Below are 10,876 nucleotides of genomic sequence, written 5' to 3'. Positions count from 1 at the left end.
GGGGGGCTGTTGCGGAGGGACTGATATACTCGTGTTAGAGATGAGTCTGCTCAACAAGTCGGTCAATCAGACCTATCCAACCTTGGAAAGGACAGCTTATAGGATGCAATGTACAGATGAATAGCATTTCACGGACAGGGGGTATCAGCTTTATACCAAAAACAATGCTTCCTTTGATGTCTGCTACTTGGGCAGGTGATAGAGACTAAGTAGTCACATCTACCTGCCAATGCAATAGCTCTATATAATTGAAACCAAAGCCGTAACCGATGTGAGAAGAAATGACTTGGAGGAGGGATCCAACCCATCCGCGGTAAGCATTCAACGCCCCCAGACATCGATGAAGTCGAATGGAAACCCCCTCAAAGACAAGGTGAAAAAAACTAAAGCAATCCACCGCAGCAATGCAAGACAAGACAGATAGAGAAATAGAAACGCCATAATCTGCATAACCTTCTTGCGCTGCCAAACACCCATATCATCCAATCCGAGTCCAATCCCATCCTATCCTATCCCGTCTTGTTTCTTCCAGAGATGTCATGAACCTAGCAGCACCCAACCCTTGCCTTTCATTGTCCCATAAATGCATGCATAAACCATGCTTGCAATATCTCTCAAGAGAATGATCCAACGCCATCCGGTGCTGGTTGCCCAGGAATGAAAGGAAAGCCTGCTCCGTGTAGATGCGACCTGTTTGGGTCCCCCATGATTGTCGGGGCTTGTGTGTTGAATCCATGTTCTCGTGTACTCGTTCGTTCCCATGACCGTTACCTCCCTTGAATGCAAATGACGCGGGACGGCCGCTCCTATTTCTTCCCATGCTCTGCCATTTCCACCATTTCCGTATCATGCCAGAAAACTCCGATCTGTGACCAAGTGAGGCGAGTTCGGGCAATCCAGCCCCTCCCTCCTCATACCCCTTCTTCCGCGCCGTAGTTTGCTGTGCTGTGAGACGAGTACGCTTTTCCCCCGTCGATTTTTGGTTTTTGGATCTTTCCCCCAATGCCCATGCCAAAGACAAATGCAATTCGAAAGAACTCCAATGAATAGAACCAGATGCGCAACTCTAGCAGGTGGCGAGCTCAGGCTTCTATGCATTCCTTTTGCCTGCCGCAAGCACCGAGCCCAACCAAATGAATATGTGTAGCCGGCCCCCACGACGAATCCCAAGCCGAGCGTCCAGTCTCTCGCAATAACGGAATGTGTCGTACTTCTGCTGTAGGCGAGACCGATGGCGCCAGAATTAGACACCCAACTGCCAGTGCGCCTTGCTCGATAGTGACAGAAAACGCCAGGAAGCTTCAAATCCGATGTATCCATGATAAACCAAGAGAAAACGCCATTTATGAATAATGCAGAGAGACCGAGAGCAGTCCGGCTTGGTCTTGGCCAAACCAATCCAAAAGTAACGCTGAAGGGGAATCATTCAAATGTAAAAACAACACCAACATGCAAATAATACTCCGTACCATGGTGAATCGTGAATGTCGAAAAGAAAACAAGGGCAAAACAAGCATAGGATCCTTCATCACACATAAAACAACCGCTCCTACCTTCTCGGGTTGAATGGATGCGACATTTTGGCCAGCATGACCGACTTTGAGCCGTTCACAGCGTTGACACCATTGATTAGGCTGATGTCACTTGGGTCGGCGCCAGTTTGACCGTTGCTAAACCCATAGATCGAGTTGGTACCGTTGACGGCGTTGAGGTTGCTGAGATCTGGGCTAGAGTGGCCGTTGTACGCATACATCGAGTTGGCTCCGTTCACGGCTCTGGGCTCATAGCCGTTGTACGCATACATCGGGTTGACCCCGTTGACATGATTCATGCCGCCGGACTCGATACCAACATGGCCATTGTACGAATACATCGGATTGGCCCCGTTAGGCTGACCGCCAACATGGCCGTTGTACGCATACATGTTGGCATTCCGGTTGAAATTGCCAGAGTTTGGGAATCCTGCACCTTGGGGGCCCCCCTGTGAACCCCCTGGCCCATAATGCTGTTGACGGCCGCCCCCTAGGCCAGGGGGAGCAGCGAGTCCTGGAGGAGGCCTGTGAGCTGCTGCGAAGCCGTTGACCGAAGCAGACATGACTGCGTTCATTCCGCCTGGCGCGCCACCGTTTGCGTGATTAGGATTCGGGTTTGACCGCACACCGAGGGGGTTTTTGGAAAAGCTCAATCGAATCCCACCCTTGACGCTATTGTGGAGCGGGTGTCCATACAGATCGTGCAGCGCTTTTGTGGCGAACGATACCTCTTCGAACTCGACGAAACACATTGGTCCGTTGGCCTTGGTACGGAAACAGAGACGTTTGTATCCACGTTGCTTAATGAAGAGGGCCTTAAGCTCTTCTTCTGAGGTGTCAATAGGGAGGTTGCCAACGTAAAGAGTATTGCAAGGAGGGTTCTGATCGGCGGGATTGACCGGTGGGAAGTGTGGCCTATGCTGTGGCGGGCTCATGGTTTGGAACGACTGTGGTGACATGACACCCATATGCGGAGGCAGAGACGATGGTCCCGATGGTGTCGTGTTCTTGGTGTTGATCGAGAGTGCACTCATGGCTTGGACAGGAATGGCTGGGTCTGTTTTTCTCCTTGGCCCATCAGTGTACTCGGCGTAAGCAATGGGGTCCTTCAAGATAACGTTTGTATCCTCGTCGTCACCAGAATCGTTGGCAATTAGCGTCTTTCCTGATATTCGGCCGCGCTCCGTAACATGGTTACCGATTGGCGATTGGGGAGAGAAGAGATTCTGGTAAACGATGCTCGTGTCTGGGTTTGGCAGTTCGTGCCCGGTATATAAACCATTTGGCGGAGGTGGGAGGGTCTCGACTGGGGAAAAGACACCGTTGATGCGCGAAATTTGCCTAGGCCCGGACGTTGAAGAGGATGGGGTAGCAGATGGCGTCAAACTCGAGGCATTTGAGGCCGTCTCGGTTGTATATTGTCGGGAAGACCCTGGGCTATTAGAAGGCAAAAGCTCAACAATCAACTCGGCATCGTCGGCGATTGTGCGCCCATGTAGCATCTTCTGCGCTTCGTAAGCACCCCCTGCGGATCGGAATTGCAAGACTGCTGAGATGAAGCCGGGATCCTTGGACTGATCGTGGGGGAGTAGCTCGATATCTACTAGTTGTTGGGAGAAGACAGCCATGAGTCGCACCGAGTCCTTCGTGGTATTGAGGGGCAAGCGGCGGATCAAGACGGGATACAAGGGCGAGGTCGGGCGAGGGAAGTGGGCGCTCCCAGATCTCGGCGCGTCGCGCATACTGGATGCATAGAATGACGACGATGCCACAGACTGGAAGTAGCTCAAGGTTGTCGACTGTCCAGCAGCGCTGGACAGGCCGAATGGCGAGGCCAGAGTCATGACGGAATCGGCGGGGGTGTTCGCAGATGGGTAGGCTGCTGAGAAAGGAGTCGCGCGGCTGGGCTGGCTGGTCGTTGGAGACGCAGCTGTTGTCGCGCCGGATAGTTCTGTCATCGCCCGATATGCGGTTGCATGCGCTGGAACAGACTCTAATTCGCTGGTGGTGGAGGATCTGGGGTCAAGCGGATGCGACGATCGTGGAGATATATTAGATGGGGATTGGTCGCGATCGCGGTCGTAGTCGCAGTCGCTTTTGTTGTCGCAACACGGTTCGAGAGGTTCGAGACGGGTCAACGTCGACATGAGCGAGAGATGCAAGTGGCGATCGAGTGCTAGTATAGATGCCAGTACTGAGACGCGGTCGTGATTTGGCGCAAATCTGGATTGAGGTGACAAGCAAGGGGCGAGAAAGTGCGCGGATGAAGTCGCGCGCGTCGGGTCTAGTGAGGAGGATAGATGAGAATCCAAATAGTTGAAAATTGTCGAGTATGGTTGCAAGAGAAGAATAACTGAGATGCCACAAAGCAATGCGGAATTAGCAAGACGACAGCCAAAATGCGCAATGAAAATGGCGTCGTAAGGAGTGCGACAGCTTGTCGCAGCGGGCGAGTGTGGTGCAAGGTGAAATGAATGTCCCGTGGATGGAGATGATGAACGATGCAGGAAATGGGGGGGGAGGGGGGGCCGTTGTAGTTAATGTAGGGGCGCGCCAGAGCCGACTCCAGCAGGGGAAGTGAAAGCAACGGTAGCGGCAGTGTGCTCCGTAGTGTGTCTATAGCGGATCGAGGAAGAACCCAAGGGCTTGAGAGACCCAGGGCTGTGTGGGAGGAGGTATGGCTGTTCCGAACGCCAGGATGGCTGGTATGTGACGGAGATGCGCCGGAGGGTAACACGGGGGTTCTACCTTAGTGCCCGAATGAAGCGAGGGAGTCAACGGCTCGTGTAGGAGGGAGAGTAGAGGAAGAAGAGTTGGTGGCCGGCGTGTCAGAGGGACGGGATGGACAGCAGATTGCCAACCAGGTAGGAACAGTAACTGGGCGGGCAGATAATCAATCTGGCAAGGCAAGATTGCGCCTGTGTGAGCGTCTCCAAGCTTGAGCTCTCGCGCGTGTGTGGATGCCAGGTTCCTCTTGCACGATGCAGATGGGTGGAGGGAAGGAGGGGGAAAGGGAGGGAGGAGAAGGGGAATGAATGGGCAATGGGAATGGGAATGGAGAATGAAGATGGGTGGTGTGGGAGGGTAGCTTGGGGAGTGAATGAGGTGTGTGATAGCTTTATGGATGTGTGAGAACTTACTGCGTGAGAGAGGGTGACAGCGGGGGGCAGCGGCCGCGACAATCGCCAGTGCCAGTGCGTGCGGCGGCGTGGATGGATATGATCAGGTACTCAGTCAAGCTGCTGATGAAGTGAGCTCCGTCTGGCCTGGGCCTGGCCTGGGTCCGTCGCGGATCGACTTCGTATCTTGGGCCTCCGCCAGGTCCTGGATCGCTGGGTCGACCTCGTGGTTAATTGGGTACCTACGTCCCGGATGTCCCTGGGCTACCAGACCTGATCGATGCTTGGATCTGCTCTGTGCTCGGTCAGCGCGGCCTAGGTACATGGGCAAGGCACTGACTCTGATGCTAGTGAACGCGGCGACCGGGGATGAAGGGGCTCCAGGGAGCTTGGACCGAAAAGGGTAGCGTTGAGTGCGCCGGGATGATGGTGGGCTCTCTAGCCCGAAGGACGGATGCTATTGTTAGATGAAGTGCTACGTCGTAGTGTTGCTGGAGATGCTGTAGATGCTGTAGATGCTGGAGGTGATGGATAGAAGAAGGTTTTGCTTGTGTTTCCTTTCCCCCAAGCGGTTCCTGAAATGGTCCAGGTGCGTTGCTTTGGATGACAGCACTTTCCACTTCTGCTTTGTGCTCTCAGAGCTTCTAAGCGTTCAAGTGCCTTGGCTGCGGAGCAGGAAAATCTTAGACCGCGCTGGCCCTTAAATAGAGCTCTCTGAAAACTCAAATCGAGAGATGAGGCCGGCCCACAGAGGATAGGTGATGCTGTCAAAAGGGAAACAAGCTCCAGAGAGGAGATCCAGTGCAGATGAGGCTGGGCTGGGCTGCGTGCTGCACTGGTACGGTACAGCTCCAGGTGCAGCATCGTGCCAGGGACGCAAGTTACTCATCGATTTCCCCGCCATCGTCACCTCATGTGTGGCTCGTGCTTGGAGGTTCCCTCTCCGCGAAGGAAATCTTTCCTTTCAAATGACCTCGGACAAAAAGAGAACCTAGAGACGAGGGGCAGCTCAGACTCGGCGGGCAGGGCAGGGGGAAAGGTGGTGTGGAAACCTGGGCTCAGATGGGGCGTGGGCGCAAATTTGGTGTCGAGGTCGTTTGTTCAGTCCCCAGCGCTATCGTGCCAATCGGACGCCATCGCATCTCGAATAGTGGAAAGTCAAAAATGAGAGAGCCGGCTGGCTGGCGTTTGATGGCCCTTGGCTTGCCTGGGAAAGCTCATGATTTGTCCAAGGGCGGAAACGGTAGACTGGGCACTAAACAGGGAGACCAACGCTAACAGGCATCAAAGAAGCAAATTGCAGACCAAGTATGGGGGAGGGGAAGCGTCCAGTCCAGCACACTGATGCAATCTGTGATGGATGGCATGCCCCAACCAAAGCCAACATGACCGCTTAATCGAGGGGCTCCCAGATAAATCGACCGAGTCGCCGACCGTCCGCGATACCGATGTGAAGATGGGCCCAGATTACGTCTCGTGAGCCAACAGTCGATGGGAGAAGCGTAACATAAGTCAATGTAAGATCAATGGCCGTCAATGAGTGGTTATTGGGGCTGGGGGGCTCTCAGAGTATCTGCCGTACCTTCTTCCCGTCCCTGAATCTGGCGATGGTGGACAGAAAACAATCCGAGTGGAGAGATAGTGCTTGCTATTAACAACGGCCAGACTGCTTTCCATGTTGCACCATTGCTTCAAGAGAAAAACGACACTGGACAGCAATAATGGAAATCTCTACTGGCTAGTTTTCCGACTTATCAGAGTCTATCTTGATAGCAAAGCAGGGTATTCATTGTAGAATCACGATTTTGACACTAGTGATCTATTCCTTCCTTTCTTCTCTTCCATGACAAGCCGGACGTGATGTTGGAGCGATCCTTGGCTCTGATTGGTCTTTGCCTAACTCCGTAGAATTGATGAGGAAGGAGGGAGGGGTAGGGATAAGGCAGGCACTGTAGCTCGCCCATGGCTGTTGCTTGATCAGCGGCCCCTCTACAAATGAATTGCCGTGCGTGCTGCAGCTTCATGCCCGCCCGCCATCCATCCGTATCGCCATTTCCAACTGCGCCTTCGCCTCAGACTGAAACCAAGGGGTCCAGGCGTAGACTTTAATTCAACCTTTCGAGCAACCTTGCCTTGCCTTCCCGTAGGCCACAGCGGACAAAAAAGTCTTCACCGTCGTCATCATCATCGTCAACCCGTCTGTGGCTTTGGCTGCTGAATCATGCCGTCCGGGTCCTTTCCGTGCAGCAGCCACAACATCACCTGCGAGTCGACCACCTTAATAATGGATCCGCCGCAAGGTGCGTGCAGTGCAGAGCTTGATCTTGCAAGCATCGACCTCCCCCACTGACTTCATGAGGGCAGTTTCATGGCAACCAAGTGAGCTGCGACGCAACATCGGCACCCGACATCGAATATGAACAGGGATTTCTTCCTCAAGGGACAGACTCTATTACACCTGATGCGAAACCTTGGAACCACGGTCCCAACAACCCCCAGAACCATGTCGTCGGCCCGTCAAGCAACAAGCACTCGGAGAGGGCCTTGCTCTCGACATGACATGCTCGTTCTCGGTCGGGGCGTGTTGTCTCCGACAGGAGCCACGTCTCCCCCCATGTTCCAGGAGCCTGCCTTCACGTCGTCGCGAAATGCACAGGATTCTCCAAGGTGTCCTGTCAGGCAGGCTAGACCTCCCAGGGCTGTGGCCATGGGCAGTGGGCAGCACGTAAGAGGAGGGGTGTGGGCAACCGGTGAACAACCATGCAGTGTTTGGCGGCAGGGGTATCAAGACTCCCTCCCTGCTTTCCCCTGGCCCTGTCAATCAAACCAACAGACAGCCTCATTGCACCTTTTTTTTTCTTGGTGCTCTGAACTGGTGCGTCTCCGTTAGGCAAGTGAGCTCCCACATGGGCGGAAGGGTAGTATTCATGCCAACCCGGCCGTCATGATGGTGTCGTTGAGAGCTGCTACCGCCCAGTCTCCGAAAACAAAGCAAGCTAGATTCGACGACAAAGCAACATCAACCCTCGGACGTCGCGGGCGAAGGTTGTGTGAAGCGAGTACACTTGGCGAGTGTGGCTCCGTTTCTCGGTTGGTCCATCCTATTGGGTCCAAGATGCTGGCCATATTTGCTTCTGATATGAACGAGCATGTCTCGCAATCCATCCAGCGTCAACAGGAGAGGACAAGGTGACGAAATGAGACTCAAGCGAGACACACTGCCCCCCTCGCTCGCATGTGGGCAAAGCACTTTCCAGATCACTGGACTTCGGATCGATCGAACGGGCCGCCTGCATCCACAGGCCCAAAAGCCGGCCCACAGGCGCCGACGGACATTTGGGGAGATGGGACCCTGGTGCGCGCTAGCGAGGGCACCCGCCGAAGACGACATGAAACCGAACACCAGCAGCTCTGCATATCCGAGAACTGCAGTGCCGGTGATCAAGTTTCGAAGCCAGCGCCATGGGATGGTGTACCAACGGGGGAACCCGTTTGGAGATGGGTCAGGTAACCTGCGGGTTGTGGCTTGAACAACTGCCCTGCTACATTCTTCATCCTTGAGGGGTCCTGTTCGGCCTCAGTCTCCCGATGTGTGCCTTGTCCAGGTTTGTCTCATCCCTATACAAGTCGCACAGATGTTACGGATTGCCAGCACAGTGACGAGGAGTTGCAAATCTATATCTGGGCTGTAGACCCTCAACAAACGAAGACTGGCACACGTCAGTCAACTTGGACACTGGGCAACGAACTCAAACCATGCCAGGTCCTCCTCTGGTTGTCAAACAGGGACTTTTGGTACGACTCAGCGTTGGATTACGCACGTGACAGCCATGTGTGCCCTCCTGTTCATGTTCCTCCCTCCCTTTACTCTTCTCCGTTGGCATGCCTGATGGTTGTCATTTTCGTCTCACCATCCTCCCCTACATCGATCTCACCGGGATTGCAATCTGCCGCTGGATTGGAGGTATCCTTCATTGTGGGACGTGCCACATAGCGGGGCTTGGGAGATGCGAGGTCCCGTCAATCCATCGTCATCCTTTCTCTCTCTCTCTTGATAGTCTAGTCAGCAGGACCGGAGGCCAACCCAACTCGATAGGATATGTCGGCACACGCACGCCTCAGTAGAGTTTCGATTGCTAACGGTGGTGGCTCAGGGACGTTGACACCTCAGCCCTGCCGGGATACTGACTTTTCTAAAAACGGAGCCACTTGGCCAGGACTGAAGTTGAAACAGCCTCGCTTGTATCCAACAGGGCATGTCAGAAGGAAATCGAAAGCGACTTGTTTTCTTTGCTAACAGAGCCGAGATGCAGGGATCTTTGATCCATGTTCACGAAGAATGCTGGATATTGATGAAAGAGCAGTATTATCTCGCGTCTCTCTCTCCAACATCTCAGGCCAGCCTGGGGAGATGGATGAGGCTGCCCTCCGGCACAGCCGAGTGCAGGAGACATGTTTGCCTCCTACGCAGAACCGGCTTGTGTTCTCGGCTTGCCTTGGATGGATGTGCTTGTTCGCGCCGATCTGTCGAGGGTTCAGCAAACAGACCCTGAGTTTTGGAGTTTGGCGTTCCGTGCTGCCGGACTACTACCCTGCTTGTCTCGTCCTCCAAACCCCGTTTGGGTCGTCAATGCTTGATCCCGATTGGACTGGCGAGACCCCAAACACTTTGAAAAGGTTTGGCCGGCAGAACGTTCCGCTTCCCTGCGGCAGCCTTCTGATTGGTTCGCGAGGGAACGTGTGTGACAAGCCCTTGTGAGCTTGTGAGTCTGGTGGTGGTATTGTCTACCATGCGACGTGTTGTTCGGCTGATTGGAATTGCTTTGTAAGGAGAAGGAGTGTCGATGTTTCTCACCAAGGCTGAGGGGATGGAGGGCGCAACAACAGCTAACGAAGCAGCCGGTTCACGTCACTAAGCACAGATCAGCAACGCCAACGGTCTCTTGGCCTCCGCCGATCTCTCCACAAGCAGCCCCAACTGCGCTTGTCGATGTGGTCGCTCCATTGTCGAGGCTTGGTCACATCTCAGCTAGGCACCATCGGCGGCGGACGTGGGATCGGTTTGGGAGGGATTCGTTGATTGCTGCCCTCCCTGATTGCGGGATGCAAAGCACAACATGTGGCAGCATGTGGTCTAACGGCACCACGTGAATCCAAGATTGCGGATTGGAGCCGGAGGCGCGATTCTCGCTAGGCACAAGGCCGGGTTCCACAGCCACCAGCACGTTGGGAGAGGGCTAGCTCGAGCTTAGTCGGTCCAGCTCCAAGGTGATGGAACACCAAGACAAAACGGTAGAGCGAGGCCGTCAGTTTGCTCTTGGTCTTCAGCCCAGCGTGCGTAGCTCGACTGCACGGGCCTGACTGGTTCCAGGCGGCTTATCATGGCTCATTGACGGTGGACGATTGGCCACTGACCTCATGGCCCTTCAGCCTCGGGAGTTGAGTCCCCCTGCCCACCTCTTTAATCCTTCAAGGATCCCCTGGTGTGGCACTTGACACCAACGCGGTGGGCCCAACGCCGCGGCCCACGAGTGAGGTCACAGAGACATGAGTGCACGCACGAGCTTCAGGGGACATGGCCCACCGTCCGCGAAAACGGGCCCCGGTAACCCAGCCTGTTGGCCGCCGGAAGCTGTGCCTCGAGGGCCCCGTCACTTCCCCGGCATCGCTGGTGCCGTCTTGTTTTCCCAAAGTTGGAGGCTTCTGGGACCGGGGGACATGGCCAAAGCTTCAGTGTCGGGGAGTAAGCACTGGTGCTGGGCAGATCAAGATGGCCCAATGCCAGACCAGCGTCTGCGCACCTCCTCGTCGACGGGAGCCATCGCATCAGAGCCTCCCCCTCCAAGGCCGTTTTTTCTTCCCTTGTTTGGCTTGAGCTTGTTTCTTCAACCGATGCCAACCTCAAGCCCGAATTCCGCTGGGCCTGACCTACCGAGATTGGATGTGGCAGCATGAAAAGGCGTGCTGGAATCCTACACCTTGGGCCACATCAGCCACGCTCCCTGGGGCTGGGACTTGGACGGTGATTCTAGACAAAGTGATCAGCGCTTTCCCCCATTCTGTTGCCCTCATGTGACGTATCTAATCTCGTTGCCATGCCCCGTTCCCCGTCCCCCATCCCTCATCCGACCTCGACTCGACGCCGCCGTCTGCCGGCCGTTGAGGACTAGCAACGCCCGCCCGGCCCTTGAGGGCTGAGACGGCCTCTGAGGGCTGAGACAATAC

General features: G+C 54.8%; 1 protein-coding gene across 1 annotated transcript; it reads right to left on the bottom strand.

Moving 5' to 3' along the window:
- Positions 1-1,549: 1,549 nt before the first annotated feature.
- On the bottom strand, positions 1,550-3,376 carry LRP88_04878 (uncharacterized protein; the record flags this gene model as incomplete). The annotated part of the gene is made up of 1 exon (XM_083241444.1): positions 1,550-3,376. The coding sequence occupies one exon, from the start codon at positions 3,374-3,376 to the stop codon at positions 1,550-1,552; it is 1,827 nt and encodes a 608-aa protein (XP_083102592.1).
- Positions 3,377-10,876: the final 7,500 nt, after the last annotated feature.

Source organism: Fusarium phalaenopsidis (assembly GCF_050370095.1).
Source record: "Fusarium phalaenopsidis strain FUZ10S chromosome Unknown contig_32292, whole genome shotgun sequence".
Lineage (NCBI taxonomy): Eukaryota > Fungi > Ascomycota > Sordariomycetes > Hypocreales > Nectriaceae > Fusarium > Fusarium phalaenopsidis.
Note: the sequence above shows the minus strand (reverse complement) of the source record. Positions and strands in the feature narration are given on the sequence as shown.